The 20,276-nt window shown below is 26.7% G+C and overlaps 2 protein-coding genes across 2 annotated transcripts; one reads left to right on the forward strand and one right to left on the reverse strand.

Moving 5' to 3' along the window:
* Positions 1-5,676: 5,676 nt before the first annotated feature.
* On the reverse strand, positions 5,677-8,631 carry LOC103840203 (DEAD-box ATP-dependent RNA helicase 5). Its single transcript, XM_009116683.3, has 13 exons — positions 8,051-8,631; positions 7,858-7,979; positions 7,656-7,763; positions 7,490-7,570; positions 7,297-7,375; positions 7,136-7,221; positions 6,988-7,044; positions 6,818-6,885; positions 6,659-6,727; positions 6,470-6,563; positions 6,231-6,395; positions 6,062-6,154; positions 5,677-5,957 (listed from the first exon to the last, which is right to left on the reverse strand). Exons 1-13 carry the CDS (start codon positions 8,562-8,564, stop codon positions 5,862-5,864), a joined length of 1,632 nt encoding a protein of 543 aa, XP_009114931.1. The 5' UTR covers positions 8,565-8,631; the 3' UTR covers positions 5,677-5,861.
* Positions 8,632-10,937: 2,306 nt separating this feature from the next.
* LOC103840204 lies at positions 10,938-19,496 on the forward strand. The gene is made up of 3 exons (XM_009116685.3): positions 10,938-17,384; positions 18,857-19,027; positions 19,149-19,496. The coding sequence occupies exons 1-3, from the start codon at positions 17,319-17,321 to the stop codon at positions 19,371-19,373; spliced, it is 462 nt and encodes a 153-aa protein (XP_009114933.1). The 5' UTR covers positions 10,938-17,318; the 3' UTR covers positions 19,374-19,496.
* Positions 19,497-20,276: the final 780 nt, after the last annotated feature.

Genomic DNA, 20,276 nt, shown 5'->3' on the forward strand with positions numbered 1-20,276 from the left:
CAACATCGGTTAATCCGACAAAAACCCAGAAAAATCTTATAATATTTTAAATTTTTGATTTACTTCTCATATACTTTATAATAGTACATAAAACTGAATAACCTATTTGATTTGTCATATAAAATAAATTCATTGTATTTATGTTATGCATTTTAATTTATAGATATTGACCACAAATCCACAATTTCCGTGAACTCTATTAAAAGTATTTTTGAAGAATTTTTATCAACTATAAATACTACAATATTACCAATTTAAAAAATTATTTAAGTTTTCATGAACCTTTGATGAAAATCAGTAAAGTTAATTATTTTAGACATTTAATTTGGTGCAAATCTTGAAATTATTGAGTAACACATCTATAGAAATATGTTGATAGATCTCGTTAGCAAAAGATATTACACTATTTGTATATAGAATTGTTTATTTAATATAGAGATCTAGAGGATCTTTTCAATTTTTTTAACAAAGTTCGATCAATGGCAATGGTAGATTGAACTGTTGTAACGTTGGGGTACCAAGGAACGCTATTGTTATGATATTGTGATTCATTAGTCACGTTTTGTTAAGATGTTATTTTAATAAAATGGAGCCATGGTATAATCAGTGGTGTATAACATGATTTGGTAAGTAATATATGAGATCATTTAAATTAAGTAATATATAGTTTAGTTAGATTATAATTATATTAAGGTATGACCAAAAAATAATTACTTAATGAATAGGTCCAACAACTTTGTTTAAGTAGATTTTTTAAGAATGTTTCTCTTTTAATAGTATAGATACCTTTGAGAAGGATAAAGGTAGCAAAAAAAGTAGTCTAGATGTGTGATTCAGTAAATGTATTTTAGTAAAAGTTTACCATCTTAACAATACTAGGGATTAACCCGGGCTACGCCCGGAATTTATATTTTTTTCTAATTTAAGTTGTTAAATTATTTATATTTAGGTTATGATATATATTTTTTATAAATCTTAAGATGCATGTTATAATTAAAATTTGTTTTAAATTTTAACACGTTCAATTAACATATTTTTACTATTTAAATATTTTTTTGTAATTTTGTTGGCTATCTAATTATCATATTTAGCAAAGCTATCTGTTGAGTGTTGGAATAAATGTTTTAGATATTTAATTAAACTGCAGAGTATTTTCGGATCGATCATATGCTCAACAATCGATCGATCCGTAAAAAGATGGTCGATCTCCTTGGCCAGGTAAGTACAATTTTAGCAAAAATATCTTTGATTTTCAAATATTAAGTATATAACTATTCTTTTGAATATTCTCTTTTTGAATTGTATTTTTTGATTAAATTATTGTATTATAATGTTTATGTAAATATTTTTTTGTGATGTTTGAATTTGTTTTGTTCGTATACTTAACCTAGATGATATTGATGTTTAACAATTTATTGTTTTCTGGAAATAGAAAATAATGATATATCAAAACGTATCTAATACTTGTTAAATGATAGTATAATGTAAATTACATCCATTATTTGAAAATAACCATTTGTTGTTTTTATTTTTTTTTAAATCAGAAATTACTTTTATTTAAAAACATTATTCATATATAATATAATAGTTTAAGTTTGGAAGATTAATATATATATATATATATAAATTATGTGTATGTTTTAAAAAATAATTTAAAATGTTATATATTGAGTAACTGAATAAAAGCTGAATTTCTTATCTTGAAAATCAAATAATTATATTTTTGTCTTCATGTTATACTCATCAATCCATCATTGATATTTATAACTCAGTATGTTTAAAAAAAAACTTAGTTTGAAGTAATAAATGAATTTAATAAATTAAATTCATCACCTATAATGTTCTGTAAACTATATTTGAAAACTCTCTAAGCATAATTACTATTATTTAATTTAAGTTATTTTAAGCATAATATATGCTAAATCAACTTAAATTATATTTACAATAGGACCATCCTAAACCGGTTAATAAACCAAAAACAATACTAAACCAACATGAACTAATACCTGATTCGGCGAGGAAGGAAGTGTTCCGGGATAAACGCTTGAATGGATATTAACTGTAATGGTTTGATCATGAAAGAGTTAGTATGAATATTAACAATAAAATTATGGATTAGATTAATTTAAATTTGTAAGAATACCTTTGAGTCTATGAAAAACAATTCAATTCCCATGAATAAGTTTGCCCTTTGCAAGTTGCGGGGTTCCCAACAATGAATCCACCTAATAAAAAGTTCGTTCTTATAAAAAATCTCCTTCAAGGTCATTAAAAGTTTTTGGGACGGCAAGAGTTAATGGTGGAACCATTTTTTTGCTCGAGTGATTTGAAGCTTTCCTTGATAGTGTGAGGTTGATGTTGATGGTATAATGAGTTTTATAGGGACTTTCTTGATGTAAAACTATACTTTTTTTTTAATGTGGTATTTCCATTTTTATATAATTTATTACCATTTTAAGATAGATGTACATTTTAAGATAGATGTTTAAATCTTAATATATTTTTTCTATTTTTTAAAATGTTTATTTCCATTTCTTATTTTTTTACGTAATATCTATATTTTATATTTTAACATAGATATTTAAATCTTAATGTACTTTTTCCATTTTTTTAAATTGTGTATTTCCTTATATTATATATTTTACATTTTAAGATAGATGATTAATGCTTAATGAACTTTTTCCATTTTTTAAATTTTGTTGTGTATTTACTTATTATTATATATATAATTCATATATTATATATTTACATTATTTATTTATTATTTACTTATTATTTATTTTCCTGTATATGAATTTCTATTTCTTGTACTTTTTATTTACTTAATATCTCTATTTTACATTTTAATATAGATGTTTAAATCTTAATGTACGTTTTTCATTTTTAAAAAATTGTATATTTTCATTTGTTATACTTTCTATTTACGTAATATCAATATTTTAAATTTTAAGATATATTTTTAAAACTTAATGTAATTTTCCATTTTTAAATTGGGTATTTACTTATATTATATATTTACTTATTTTTTTATATTGTGTATTTCTATTTCTTATACTTTCTATTTACTAATAATTTTATATTTTAAGATAGATTTACATTTTAAGATAGATGTTTAAATACTAATGTACTTTGTCCATTTTTTAAATTGTGTATTTCTTTTTCTTATACTTTCTATTTGCGTAATATCTATATTTTACATTTTAAGATGGATGCTTAAATCTTAATATACTTTTTCCATTGTTTTTAAGTTGTGTATTTCTTTTTCTTATACTTTCTATTTACTTAATATCTGTATTTTACATTTTAAAATAGATGTTTGATATTTAATATACTCTTTCCATTTTTTATAAATTGTGCATTTACTTATTATTGTATATATAATTTGTATATTTATAATATTTACTTATTATTTATTTTTCTATATATTGAGTATTTCTCTTTCTTATACTTTATATTTAGTTAATTTATATATTTTATATTTTAAGATAGATGTTTAAATCTTAATGTATTTTTCCATTTTTAGTGTAAAGCGGCAATGTTTAATAGAAGAACTTGGACAAATAGTCAAATAGTTATATTTATGTTTTTTTTTCTTTTTTTATATAATGGCAATGTTATATTATGGAAATAAGCCGGTTTTTAGTGAAAATTGTAATCTTACATATGTTTAATGTAGTTTTTCTATTTTTTTTATGTTGTGTGTTTACATATTATTGTTATTTTTAAATGTAAAATGGTAATCTTACATATGTTTAATGTAGTATTTCCATTTTTTATGTTGTATGTTTACATATTATTTATTATTTTTGAAATTATATATAATGTTTTTTTTACAAAATAGTAATATTACATTATGGAGATAAGCCGTCTTTTTTTTAGTGAAAAATGGTAATCTTACATATGTTTAATTAATGTAGTTTTTCTATTTTTTATGTTGTATGTTTACATATTATTATTTTTAAATAAAAATGTAAAATGGTAATCTTACATATGTTTAATGTAGTATTTCTATTTTTTATGTTGTATGTTTACATATATTTATTATTTTTGAAATTGTATATAATGTTTTTTTTTTTTTTTTTTTTATAAAACGGTAATGTTACATTATGGAGATAAGCCGTCTTTTTTTTAAGTGAAAAATGGTAATCTTACATATGTTTAATGTAGTTTTTCTATTTTTTGTGTTGTATGTTTACATATTATTTATAATTTTCAAAAATGTGTAATATTAAAATGTAAAACTATATTTTATGCCACGTGTCATCTTTCGAGAGAAGTTTTTTTTGCTGATGTGGACGCTCTATGGAGCCTCAAAAGGTCCCTTTTATTAGTTCTATATATTGAGTATTTCTCTTTCTTATACTTTATATTTAGTTAATTTATATATTTTATATTTTAAGATAGATGTTTAAATCTTAATGTATTTTTCCATTTTTAGTGTAAAGCGGCAATGTTTAATAGAAGAACTTGGACAAATAGTCAAATAGTTATATTTATGTTTTTTTTTCTTTTTTTATATAATGGCAATGTTACATTATGGAGATAAGCCGGTTTTTAGTGAAAATTGTAATCTTACATATGTTTAATGTAGTTTTTCTATTTTTTTTATGTTGTGTGTTTACATATTATTGTTATTTTTAAATGTAAAATGGTAATCTTACATATGTTTAATGTAGTATTTCCATTTTTTATGTTGTATGTTTACATATTATTTATTATTTTTGAAATTATATATAATGTTTTTTTTACAAAATAGTAATATTACATTATGGAGATAAGCCGTCTTTTTTTTAGTGAAAAATGGTAATCTTACATATGTTTAATTAATGTAGTTTTTCCATTTTTTATGTTGTATGTTTACATATTATTATTTTTAAATAAAAATGTAAAATGGTAATCTTACATATGTTTAATGTAGTATTTCTATTTTTTATGTTGTATGTTTACATATATTTATTATTTTTGAAATTGTATATAATGTTTTTTGTTTTTTTTATAAAACGGTAATGTTACATTATGGAGATAAGCCGTCTTTTTTTTAAGTGAAAAATGGTAATCTTACATATGTTTAATGTAGTTTTTCTATTTTTTGTGTTGTATGTTTACATATTATTTATAATTTTCAAAAATTTGTAATATTAAAATGTAAAACTATATTTTATGCCACGTGTCATCTTTCGAGAGAAGTTTCTTTTGCTGATATGGACGCTCTATGGAGCCTCAAAAGGTCGCTTTTATTAGTAGAGACTAGGGATTAACCCGGGCTACGCCCGGGATTTTTATTTTTTCTAATTTAAGTTGTTAAATTATTTATATTTAGGCTATGATATATATTTATATAAATGTTAAAGTGCATATCATAATTAAAATTTATTTTTAAATTTTAAAACGTTAAATTAACATATTTTTAAAACGTTAAATTAACATATTTTTTTAATAAAATGGAGCCATGGTATAATCAGTGGTGTATAACATGATTTGGTAAGTAATATATGAGATCATTTAAATTAAGTAATATATAGTTTAGTTAGATTATAATTATATTAAGGTATGACCAAAAAATAATTACTTAATGAATAGGTCCAACAACTTTGTTTAAGTAGATTTTTTAAGAATGTTTCTCTTTTAATAGTATAGATACCTTTGAGAAGGATAAAGGTAGCAAAAAAAGTAGTCTAGATGTGTGATTCAGTAAATGTATTTTAGTAAAAGTTTACCATCTTAACAATATGATAAACGCTTACAAATATAACTAAATATGCTGAAACAAAATGTATATGTTATTCAGGCCGAGCCGAAAATCAAAGGAAGGTTTTTCATATCCATCTATAACAATAATAAAACCGATCGACTAATAAAAACTAGTCTTCGTCGTCAGAATCAGCGAATGTGATCTTCGTAGCCTTTGGAGCATCAGCTGCTATTTCTTTAAAATGAGCTCCATACAGTTTTGATTCCTGCAATTTTTAATAAGACAACACACATCAACCACTCCATATCTAGCTAATGATGATGAAGAAGAAGAAACAATGAGTGTGTGTAGGAGACTCAAGAATCAAACCTTTTTCTTTACATGAGTACCAAACTTGGTAAGATCAGTAGGCACTACTTGTCCAGCTTCCCTGAGAACATTCACAAGCTCTCCAGCAAGACCCTTCAAGAAGACAACAAGAATATTTTAATTATCTCAGAAAACTCTGCTTAAGATTTTCTGAGGTAAACAAACTTACCTTGTTCTGTTGTGTGAAGAAGGTGTGCGCAACACCCTTCTTACCCGCTCTTCCCGTCCTCCCGATTCTGTGAACATAATCCTCTGTTGTCAAAGGGAAACTGTAGTTGATCACAACTTCCACGTCAGGGATATCGAGCCCTCTTGCTGCTACATCAGTAGCCACCTACAAATTTAATAAAAACAGTATCAATGCTCTGTTTTCAAAACCAGCCAAGGTATTATTACACTGTTACATACCAGTAAGGGGCAGGATCCTTCCTTGAACAATGCCAAAGACCTGGTACGTTCGCTCTGTGCTTTGTTTCCGTGTATGGATACAGCCTTCCAGCCTCTATATAGTTATGTAAAGATTAGAATCAATGCAGCTTCTGAGCAATGTTTTTTTTTTTTCTGTTGAGGTGATTTAGGGAAAAGAAAAGATCAAACCTTTGCTGAAGGAAACGCTCGAGACGGTCAGCTTCCACCTTGTACAAGGCAAATACCAAAACCCTGTTCCTGTAAACACCCAAAAAACTTGGTGTTAGTATGGTGACAAAGATCTGGTAAGTAAAGAGTTTGGATAAATTGAGTAGGATATATACTTACTTTTGTGATTTATGGTATTTTTCTAGTAAAGCAATAAGGCGCTGATCACGAGCACGATCGTCCAAGACCTGCAAAAACGTGTAGCCGAATCAAAAAGACATGTTTGTTAGGAGTGAATGCGACTAAGGGAGGAGAAAACATAACTTGCTCTGGGGATTTATCATACATACCTCAACGATTTGCATAACGTCGTGGTTGGCAGCCAAGTCTTCAGAACCTATGACTATCTGAAACAAATTTGATTTGATCATTGAGAAAATGAAACCAAACAACTTTTGTAGTATGTCAGAGAAGATAAAACTGAAAAGGAAAAGATACCTTGACCGGGTTAGGATCCATGAATTCCTGAGCCAGTTTGTGAACATCTATAGGCCAAGTTGCACTGAACATAACCATCTGACGAACTACAAGACAGAAGAAACCTTCATTAGACATGATATGATGAGATGGCTAGGTAAAAATGGGATTCTACCACTTACCTTTGTTCGTTTTGCTCAGAATAAACCGGACTGGTTCCTCAAAACCCATATCAAGCATTCGATCTGCTTCATCCAATACCTGCAACACAGGAGCTTTTGTTACTGTCTAATACATGCAACTTATATGATGATCCTAAGGGGATATAAGAAGTCAAATAGCATGATTAAAAAAAGATGTTGTTATGTTGCTTACCACAAAGGAAACATCTGAGAGACGAAGCTCATTAGACTCAATCAGGTCTCTCAAACGACCTGGTGTGCCAATGACAATATCCTAAAAAAGACAAGTCATTTGATTAAGAAACAGTCAACACAAGACACACAGGTGCTAACAAAAAGAAGATGACAACAAGTCTTACAACTCCAGAACGAATGGCGTTAATTTGAGGCCTTTTAGAGCTTCCACCATACACACAAATCGATTTCAAACCACACGGTTCTCCAGCTTCACTCAAAACATCAGAGATCTGCCAAAAACCATATCACCAAAAACTAAGACTATGTTCACCTTTTTTAACAAGAACATGAATGAATATTAAACTGGTTTATTATATCTCTAACCTGAACAGCTAACTCTCTTGTCGGGGAAAGAACAAGACAGGTCGGGTTTCTTGTTCCTTTACCACTCTTGTTCTTCTTCAACATGTGCATAATCGCAGGAATCCCAAAAGCCAAAGTCTTACCTAAACACACCCAAAATCACAAAGTTAGAATCTTCAAAAGCCATTACCAACCAAGACAAGACATTACTGACCTGAACCGGTCTTGGCAATCCCGATAAGATCACGGCCATCCAACAGAAACGGCCAGGAATGAGACTGAATCGGAGAAGGTTTCAGGAAAGTCTTGCAGCAATCAAGAACGTTCTCAGGCAACTTCGACTCAGCAAATGATGTTAAAGCTGCGTACTTTGCTTCCTCCGCACCTTTCCCCGTCACAACAACCTTCTGCTCACTCTCTCCTGCTCCGTTAGAAGCCTCAGGTTCCGCCTTCTTTTCGGGCACTTCTTCACTCTCTTCCTCCTTCTTCTTCTTCTTCTCCTCTTTCTCCTTCTCCTTCTCTTTCTCCTCTCTCTTACGCTTCTTCTTCTTCTCTTTACTACTCAACTCCTCGCCATTAGTGACTACCTCTTGAGGCACTTCCACCTCTGCGTGATTGTTCTTCTTGCTCTTCTTCTTCTTCTTCTTCTCTATCGTGTCTGTCATCGGACTCTCGACGGCGGCTAAGGGTTCGCCGGAAACGGGAAGCTCTTGCTTTTTTCCAGCCATTTTTTGTTCTTTCTTTTGTTTGCGATTGAGAGCTGAAACGGCCGAACGAGAGTCGTTGTTCAATTTAGGTTTTCGTGAATTTATAGCATCGAAAACTTGTTTTTCTATAATTGCAAATTTTGTTTGAATGTTTTAGTTATTACCCTAAAAGGGTTTATACTCTTGTTTTTCTATCCTTTTCTCAGTAAACTCTTATTCTTTTAAAAATACACCTAAATATGATCCAGTTCCTCAACAAATGGAAACTTCTTAGGCCATTAGTAAATCCATGTTCCAATTCAATCTGATTTAATAATATTAAAAGCGCGGGATATTATTTCAATTAAATTATCAATTTTATTTTATTTTGATTCAATGTGCGACAAAACATTTAGATCTCAACGTATGATCTAGTGGTGGGCATCCGGATATCCAATTTGTTTCGGGTCTAGTCAGTTTTTGGGTTTTTGTGATTAAAAATTTCAGTCTCATTCGGATATTTATAAATTTTAGTTCAGATTCGCTTCAGATCTTTACGGGTTTGGATAAACTGTTTAAATTATTTTTAAAAAATTAAATTTACATATGCTTTAAATTTCTCAAATCTAAAATAAAAATAATATATACATATAAATTTTAATATATGTTTGCTAAAATACCTAAAAATTAACATATAAATTGTTTTTTTTTTAAAAAAAATTATGAAGATTTGTATTTTTTTAGAGATTATGTGTTTTGTATGAGATAACCTAATACATTTATGTATATGAAAAGATTGTTCAGAGGACGATATGGCTAACAGATTTTTATTCTAAAAGAATATTCTAAAGTATGTAACTGAAATAAATGATTTTATTTAATTTTTAATTATATTATGTCAAAATTAGTATGCATTCAAATTTTCATCAAAACTAAAAAAAATTGTTCTATTAAAATTTTTAAATATATAATATAAAAATTAAACATAAAATTTTATATTTTTTAAAAAATATGTCAATTATGTAGAAGTTTTAAATTATCATCAAATAATTTGTTCACAAACGAAAAATAGTATTATATTTAAAATTTAATATAGTGTAGTTTTCATTATATGTATCTTAGTTTTTCATGAAAGTAAAACTTATATTTAAAAATACCAAAATTTAATAATCTAACTAAAAACAATTAGAATGCTACAATTTAAATTGGACTTCATTTTGTCAGCCTAAATTATTTAACTCGGCCCAAATGGCCTAAGGAAAAAATAATTTGTACCGAAAAAATATTTTGCAGGGCTAATGTTCTGTAAATAAAGGAAAACAAACCAAGTACATAGACAAATTACCACAACATTATACAATCATGTAATCAGTAAGTTACTTTTAACTATTTTACTAGATATAAATCCGCGCTGTGCGCGGATATTGTTCTGTCGAATTTTTATACATATTTAGCAATAGATTATATGTCTATAATATTTTTATGTAATTGACTTTTACATAATAAATTTTATAGATATATTGAATTGTGTTGTTGTTACAAAATATCATGTACATGTTTATTTTTCTATTCACAAATTTTTAATGTTGTACATGGTGTTTTTTTTTCTAATGTTAGATGTTGCGTTTGTAATTTAATATTTTGATTTAGAAATGTAATTTCGATTTTTTATAAATAATTTTTTTAAAAAATTTAAACTATTTTATTAAACTATTTTAACAAATTAATATGATTGTCTTTGTAACTATTTTTGTTGTTAAAAAGATCTGACATATTTGACGCAAATATTGTAAAGAATTACTTTTAAGATATAGCCATATGAGTCCAAGTTTTTGAATGTGAAGTGTGGTATTGTATTAGGTGCTGGAATATTATTTATACTGACTTGGTTAGGGGTGGACGTTCGGTATCCATTCAGGCTCGGTTCGGATCTATTCGGATTTTATGTTTTTGGAGTCAAAGATTTCAGCCCAATTCGGGTACTTAATTTCTAAATTTCGGTTCGGATTCGGCTATGATCTTTGCGGGTTCTGTTATGATCTTTGCGGGTTTGATTTAGGTTCAAATAACTCATTTAAATTATTTTTAAAATTTAAAATTCATTATATATTTAAAATTACTCAAAATCTATTAACAAAATAAAATATTACATATAAATTTTAATAATATATGTTAAAATACCTAAACTTAACATATAAATTGGTTTGGTTTGAATATTTGGATAGAAAATAAATAAATATTTTAAGTATTTTTTAGTGTTTTGAGTATAGTTTAACTATTTTAAATATTTACTGACCATTTGTATATAATTTCAAGTATTTTGGATAACTTAAAAGTATTATATATATTTCGAATGTTATTAATATACATTAAATCTAAAAATAATTAATATATGGGTTTATAAATCTATTTCAGATACATTCGGGTACCCGAAATATTTCGGTTCGGATCTTGTTCGGTTTTATTTCTTTAAATACCAAAATTTTGAACCCGTTAGGATATTTAATAAATTTTTGTTGGGTTCGGTATTATTTTTCGGATTGGGTTCTGGTCAGGTCTTCGGATTCAAGTTTTATGCCCAGCCCTAGACTTGATACCGAAAAATAATTAGGTATAATGAGTGTCGTTAGGATCGGATATTCTGATTTACATATTTGAAAGATCGATGGCATATTCTCATTTCTATATTTTGTAGAAATTGTTATAAAAAAGTTAAGATATATAATATTTCGAATGTAGATTGGAAATTAATAAATAGATAGCTCAGAATTTAAGGAAAAAAGTCTTAAAAATTATATATCTTCTTATCAAATATAACAGAATAACAAAATAAAGAAATCTAATTAAAATGTTTGTGGTTTTTTTTGTTTGGAAGACATGTAATAAAGATTTGATGAAACCTATTCTTAATAACATGTTTCTAATGTTCTTTATTTGTTACGAAAAAACTAATCTAACATAAAAAGACACGTGTATAAATTGTAGTGGTTTATGATAAACAAAAAAACTTATGTAACATAAAAGATGATCATGATATAATCTCTATATGATTGAATCTTATAAACTGTAACCATTGTGTTCATATTGGCTGGTTTCTCTAAGTTTAACAGAAAAGAAAGTGATCTCATACTAAATGTTCGTCATTGTAAGAAAGAACCAAGCAGTAAGCATTGTTTGCTATCAAGCGGACAAATTATAGTGTACTCTCTTTTTTTTGAACATGTACTATGATGAAATATGGACAAAAATATTAAGTAATCTGATGAATCATGTTGCAGTTTATGATCTCAAGAGAAGGAAATATGATCATTTATACGAAGATGAGGTCTATTTATGGTCTTGTATTGTTAATGTAATAGTAGATAACCGTGAGTTTTGTTTTTGTATTGTTAATTTCGGATAATGAGATTGGTTAAGTTTTAATAGATTTAATGTTGGTTTAGTTTTAGTTGTCCGGTCCTTTAATCTTAGTAGTGTATAATAATAATTAGATGTAACAAATTTGTAATGGTCCATAAATTAAGTAGCTTTCTAACAAAAATGAAAGAATCCAAAATTTAAATGACAACTTTCAACAGTAGATAAATTTAGGACCCTAAATTAATAGATTGGATTAAATTTTGTAGAAGGTAGTAAGTTACTTGCATTGGAGATTTGGAGTTCTCCTGTCAAATAAAATCAGTTAAAAGAACGACTTACATACCACATATATTAAGACCAACAACATTTTTTAGAATAGTTTAAAGCAAGTTTATAACTCTAAATCTCCCTATGTTAGCAAATCTTATAAGCATATGGTTATTCCTTCTTCGTCTTATGTGCAAGCAGAATGAGGATTTTAGCAAACTTTTCCCAAAGAGAGCAGAGAACACGGGAATCACTATAATACAAAAACATGAATTAGTAAGTATACTTTTTATGCATCATATCGAATAAGTTTCAAAAAATGAGAGAGAAATCTATGGTACCGACTTGATGTCTCGAAGAGTCTCCAGTTTCATCATTGGTTTGCTTGAAAATTGAATTGTTTCTACCTCTCCCAAATTCATAACCTGACCAAAAAAAATTTAAGAGCAGAAATGAATAACAGTATATACATATTGTAAATAGTGTAAAATCAGTAGTCTTACATTCTGATCTGCAATAATCATCTCCAAACTTACTCATATTAAGCACTAAACTGCTTCCAGCTATGAATTATTTTGACTTGAATCCACCAGCCTATTTTGAAATGTTTGATATCACTTGGGGTACTGTTTTTTTAGGAGGCGCCATCTAGATTCACGATATAGGTAGAGTAGGATATTGGTTTGATGAGTCTTTTGGGTTGGCGTCGACCTTCTACTTATTCATAGCGTGAACTTGAAGACGAAGTTAAGATATTTAGCAAATCCCTAGAAAATCTATAAAATGGCATAAAATATTTGTATACCAAGTAAAGATACCAAACTCGGTTGAAAAGATCGACAATATATAATTTATAATAAATGACACAAAATATTTGCAAACCAAGTAAAATATCAAAAATCGATTTATTTAAAACATTAAATACCAAGTTATTTCCCCTTATTCTTCCCTTTTATAATAAGATTAGACATAATTAACATTTAGATTATATTCGGTTTGATAGGATAATTTGCAAAATCTATCAAAGCAGTTATACAACGAACAAATCCTTACTAAAATTAAGGACAAATTAAAATATGAGATTCTCTTGTAATTTGCAAACCGTCAAACTGTAATTCTGTTAAACTTTGAAATTATTATTTAAATATAATTTTTTTAAACATATAGAATAGCACGTAAGTTGAGATATTTTAGTATATGTTGCTCAAATTATAGTACATATTTGTAAGACTTAAAAATGATATTGTGAAATAACTACATGCATTAAGATATATAGTTTTGATATATAATAAGAAAACATATAATAAGAAAACATATAATAAGAAAACATAGACACATTTGTAGTGCCTAAATTAAACACTTTATATAACTACACACAGCTGATATCATACACGTTTCGGTAAGTATTTCAAACACTTTATATAACTAAATTGATGACTTGAGAGTAGTTCTAAATAATATTTTGAAATGAGTATATGCATTAGTATTTACAGTTTTGTTATATGATATAAAAATAAGAATGACACACATTTGTAATCTCTGAAAACGAAAGGGAAATGTTTCTGGTGCTTTGAATCTCTTTTGAGTTTATGGTCAAACTCAGTAACATACTCGTTGTTCTTGATATATGTAGGTTATGGAAAAGTTAAATGTTTCTGGTGCTTTGAATCTTCTATATGAAACCCGAATTGTATGTGTCGATTGTTTTGGAAATATGCTTGATATATTCTTTTGTAGTATTTTCCTTTTTTTTTTAAGAAAAAGCCAGTGGCATGGTATTGTAATTATAGGGAAAAAGTAAGGGCAGAATCTTATAAGGGATTTTGCTTTAATAGTATAGACTAGATTTTGACCCGCGCTTTTAAAGCGCGGGATTGTTTATTTATATATATCTATTATTATAACAAATGTGTTTCTTCATAAAATTTATATCAAGTGTTTTTATGATTTTTATTATCAGTTGTTTTTATATGTTTATGTGATCCTTTTTATCTATAAAATATTAATGCTGTGAAATTTATTGTTGCAAAATTTAGTAAGAAATTAACTTCAAATTATTTGCAATATAATTAATTTTACAATGACATGTAATATTATTAAAATTTTAAAAGACTATATAATTTAAATTAAGAATGTTTAGCAATATAATGTAAAACCATATTGTAAATATATTTTTATGTTTATTAATTGTAAATGTGATATTTTAATGTAATATCAGAAAAATGTTTAATTGTTTTGTTAACATCAAAATTAAAATATTGAAATAATTAATTCAAAGTCTATATAATTAAAGGTTGTTTGATAAATATAAATCGAATGGGCCCCCAACAAATTTGTTGTTGTCGTTTGTAGTCCAATAAAACTAATACTTATTTTTGGTCTTATAGACCATTTGTATATATATATTGTTTTAAGTTTTTATTATGCACTGATTTTGCTTGGTGAATATGGCACATGCCTAATATTATGGCTGCATTTAGTGATAATGTCGAAATTTGGTTCCTAGATTTTAGGAGAATCACAACGTAATATTTATTGTAATTGGTTTGAAAAAAAATCAGGCCAAAAATAGAAGTATAACAGTTAATGATTTTATGTAATTGTTTTGTAGATTTGATTGGTGGTAATTAATGTTGACGTTTTTTTAAAACAAAAAGCAAAAATAGGAAATGGCAGTCCCTTGTAAATAACTCTCAAAATCAAAGGCAGAATCCTATTAAGGATTCTGCTTTAATAGTATAGATAACTAGGATAAGACCTGTGACTTGCGCAAGGTTAATTTGTATATATTATCGACAATTTTTTTTAGTATATTTGATCATTTTATTTATACATATATAATATTTTTTGTTGTTATTATATAATTTCTTCCGATGGACCAGATCAATTTTTTTATTAAAAATTGCAAAACTAAACTATAATTAATATAGAATGGGTTGATCAGATTAGACATACAAATTATGATACAAAAACCTTATTTTATTCCACCAAACACATTCTTGAAAAACATGAACAATATTATTTTCACAGTTCAATTATTTTGACATTTATCTTTCATATGGGTTTGAAAAGTTTCTGATCAACCATCGAATTGATACATGTCATTTTAATGCCTTTAGTTGTATACTTAAAGAAAACTTATATTTTTGTAATTTGTAATCTCTTTTCGAAGTCGTTTTAATTTAAAACTTATATTTTTGTAATTTAAAGTCGTTTTAAAAAATTTAACATATAACATATAAGAAAAAAATCTATTTTTTTTATTATATGGTTAATGTGATTGTTTAATTTTTCTAATAATATAAAATTAAACAAAAATGAAGAAAGATGCAAAAATTGTTATCAAATCTTTATTATTCATAGTCATTAATTTCTATATATATGTTAATCATATTTGGTAATTCTGTAGCTTTTATTTAAGTAAAAAATACACGCTTCTTATATTTTGGATTAATATAATGTTCCCTAGTAATTGTATTTGGACCATCATTTTTTTAATTAATTCTTAAGCTGCCACATAAGCTAAATTGACATCCTAATTAAGTGACACCTAAGTAGATTCTCTTTGTAATTAGTAAAAACTTAAGGTTACGACTTGTTAAAGGATCCTCAATTAATATATAGGGGATAAGCATTTGTGGGATTAGGTTTGATCGAGTTATAACTCTTTTAGATCATTTTGAATATAGGTGAGCACAAATTGAATATCCAGGTTTTAAAGGTAATCTTAATTGGATTCATTTCGTCCAAATAATCAACTATACGATTCGTCGAATCGGATTCGATCCGCTCTGCAACTACCTAGATATTCAATGTTCGGATACCCAAAATTTTTAACATTTTTGACCTGATATCCAATTCGATCCATACAAATATATTAAAACAAATGAATGAGAAATTAAATGAAAAAAATCAATCTAATATAAAATAATAATAATTTATTATAAAATTTAAAATTTATGTATTGTAAATACTTTGATAACTAAAATTACTTTAATAATAAAATATTGTAAAACTTACATAAAATATAATAATTATATAATTTATATTTATAACTTTTTAGATATATGAAAGTTTGCATATAATGGATCGGATATCCATTTTTTAAAATATTAATATTTATGCTTTGCTTCATTTTTTACAGATATATTAATATTTGATTTGTTTCATAGAATTACAAATATCTATATTTTAGGTTCGAATCAAAACGAATGATGAATCATATCAAATTTTACAAATATTTTGCTCAGACCTAGTTTTGGAAAAAATATTGTTTGTTCATAGTTTTCTATATCTGAAACAAAAAGACAATATTATAATTCAGTAATGCTTTTGTTTGAGAGAAAGTAAGAAGCAATCAATATTTTTTGGGTAATCGTTTTTACTCCATTCCATTGCTAAAACTCCAATTCAGAAACTATAGTTGTCATCATCTATAGTTTTTTGATGAAATTTTGCAAATATATTATGTTGGATCGGACCAAAACTATTTTATTTTGTTTTATTAAAATGAATATGAAGTGAGGCTTACATTCTTGATTAGTATCCACTTTTCAGTTTTCACTTTTCACAAACCACACAATAGTCTCTAGTCTAGACTAGTTGACTAGTAAAAGGTTGGATCCATTTTAGAAATATTTTATTTATAGTTAGGTATTGGGTTGTCTTGACGTCCATAGATTCTACACACAATATACTTTTTTTTTTCTCTTTCTAAGCAAATATGTATGTAATATGATTTCAAACAGTTTTGAATAGAACAGTGACATGAATAACAAAATTATCTTTACTCTAACAACATTTCCTTTAAATTTCCCCACTAGTGTTTTCCTGAATGCGTTTAGTGAGATACAACAAAATACATACATCAGTGGCGAAAATTAGATTTACCAAATCCAAGAAAAGCTGAGGGACAAAAAAAAAAGAAAAGAAAAGTTAACGGAACAGAGTTAAGGGACAACAAGTAACAAGAACCTACCTGCTTAAGCAAAGCAAAGCAAAGCTTATAAAAAGCAACACCTTTGGTCTTCTTTAAAGTTCTTGAACATAAACTCTTAGGACATATAACTTCTTCTTAATTGTCTCTTTTTCTCGGGAAAATCCAAAGTCAAGATCAAAGGGAGATTTCGTCTCTAGAGATCTTTAGAAGATTTTAGATTCAATCAAACAATGGTTGGTATCTTTTCCAGATTCTCTGTTGGTAGAAGCAGCCATCGACGAACTCAAAGTGCAATCGTAAGCTTCCTTTTCCTCTTTGAGCTTTTGGCTTCCAGGAAGATTCAACCTTTTTTCTTTTTTTTTTTGTTGGTTCAATTCTTATGATTCTTCTGCTCTCGACGTTCAAATCTATAGAGCATGTTTAGATATTTGCTTGGTTCAAAACACTAGATTAGATTCTACATTATTCATGATATGGCTTGAATTCGTTTCGTTTCAGTTGCAGATTCGACCAAAGGATGGGTCTTTTGTTGTTCTTCCTTACTATATAATAATGGGCAATTGTCAATAATATCACCTGTTTTTGTCTCAAAAATAGTACTAAAAGGAGAAAGTCACAAAAATGACATTCATTAATGGGCAATTATCAATAATAGCATCTTTTGAAGTTTATGTCACAAAAATAGCACTAGAAGGAGAAAGTCACAAAAATGACATTCATTAAAGTGTAAAATATCTCTAATACTCTTGGTTTAAAATTAAATAAACAAACAAAAATAAATAAAAATAAATAAAATAAAAATAAAAAAAATGAAAAAAAGAAATTTTTTTTATAGTTTCAGATTATATTTTTCAGATTCGAAATTTTTATAATTTTTTTTAAAAAAATTTTTTTCGAAATTTTTTTTTATTCTTTTTTTTCAAATTTTCTTTTTATAATTTAAAAATACTTTTTGAAACTGTTTTTAAAATTTTTTATTTTTATTTTAGCATTTATTTTTTATAAAATTTTAAACCCTAATTCCAAAACCCCACCCCCTTAACTCTAAACCCTAAGGTTTGGATTAATTAACCCAAGGGGTATAAGTGTATATTTACCTCTTTAATGAAACCTATTTTTGTGACTTTGAGCCTTGAGTGCTACTTTGGGAACGAAAACTTGGTTTGGTGCTATCCTAGTCTTTTTCTCTTCATTAAAAGGTAAATTATCCCTAATACCATTTGTTTAAAATTAAATAAACAAACAAAAATAACTAAAAATAAAAAAAAAATTAAAATTAAAAAAAAAATTTTTATAGTTTCAGATTATATGTTTTCAGATTCGAAATTTTTTATAACTTTTTTTTAAAATTTTTTTTTTTTGAAATTTTTCTAAAACTTTTTTTTTCAAATTTTCTTTTTATAATTCAAAAATACTTTTGAAACTGTTTTTTTAATTTTTATTTTAAATTTTTTAGAATTTCTTTTTATTTTATAAAATTTTAAAACCTAATTCCAAAACCCCACCCCCCCCCCCTAACTCTAAACCCTAAGGTTTGGATTAATTAACCCAAGGGGTATAAGTGTATATTTACCTCTTTAATGAAACCTATTTTTGTGACTTTGAGTCTTGAGTGCTAGTTTGGGAACAAAAACTTGGTTTGGTGATATCCTAGTCATTTTCTCTATAATAATGGCCATGCTTCAAAATTTTGGCTTTTTTGAACCGAATTAGATTAATAATTCAATAAAGTTATTATAGAAAAATTGTCTCTGTCTCTTTGAATCAGGATGATAAGGAAGTATTGGCTCCAAGTTCTGATGTTACTGCATCAACTACCACAGCAGCTACTCATGGTATTGAAGTAGCAACAGAATTTAAACCAGTGGAACATCCGGTCGAGCCTTTGGACAATGATCAACTGATTCAATGTCCCTTGCCCGAACCATCCATTCTTAATGTAACCCCGCAATGGTTCTTTGTTAGTCTTAAGTGTAGCTGCTTATACAAAAGCTCTGAAGTTTTGAAATTTGTAATCTTTGTAGTGATCCTTTCTATATTTGGGATTTGATGCAAAACAGGATGGAAGAATCTGGAAGGAGAGAGTCTCTGCGTCTATGAGGAGAAGAGGTGATTTGCAGATTATGAAAGATGAGAATTCTACTGAATCTGATGGTTCAGCACCAAAACCGCCTCGCCCGCCTAATCGTTCCATCTTGCCATCATTTAGTGCCCCTGAACACAACTTGCTAAATTTACTAGAAGAATGCAATGCGATTCAGACGGTAGCTTCCAAGAACGGATGAACAAAAGTTCCTTATCAAGTTTATAAGCACTTATAACATGCCTCTTCTTCAAACCCCTCATGGATCCCTAATATATTAATCCACAAGCATTTTTAATAATAAACCTTGCTTTGGTAAATTAATAACAATCTATCTTATTAAAATTCAAGTACAAAATGTGATTGTTTGGCAATATGGATAGTAGTTAAAAAAATAGTACTGTTTGGAAACATGGATAGTAGTAAGTTAGAAAAAAAAATAATGAGCTTATGCTACTAAAAAAATTGAAAGTCCATTACATTATATTAAAAAGTAATGGGTCTATGTTACTTGATATATATATTCAAATCAAAATAATAATTTAAAATTGATTTATATAAAAAATTCATTCAAAAATATACATATATTCAAAAAAAATTTTACTAACATATTTTCCAATAACTATTATAAAAATGTTTTCAATATATATAATAAAAATACAATACAAAGTCCAATTTCAAACACCAACTTAAATTATGGTTTTTATATTTCACATTAAATTTTAAAATATAATATATGTGATTATTTATATGATTGTACGTATAAAATATATTCAAAATTTGATTTTTACTAACATATTTTCCAATAACTATTATAAAAATGTTTTCAATATATATAATAAAAATACAATAAAAAGCCCAATTTCAAACACCAACTTAAATTATGGTTTTTATATTTCACATTAAATTTTAAAATATAATATATGTGATTATTTATATGATTGTGCGTATAAAATATTATTAATTATAAGAATGCTTATTTGATGGTATGTATAAAATACGATTAATTATATGATAACACATATTTTGTAACCTATGATAACACATATATGGATATATATAATAGTGATTATGGGTGGACGTTCAGGTTCGTTTTCGGGTCTTT

Source organism: Brassica rapa, chromosome A09 (genome assembly GCF_000309985.2).
Source record: "Brassica rapa cultivar Chiifu-401-42 chromosome A09, CAAS_Brap_v3.01, whole genome shotgun sequence".
Taxonomy (NCBI): domain Eukaryota; kingdom Viridiplantae; phylum Streptophyta; class Magnoliopsida; order Brassicales; family Brassicaceae; genus Brassica; species Brassica rapa.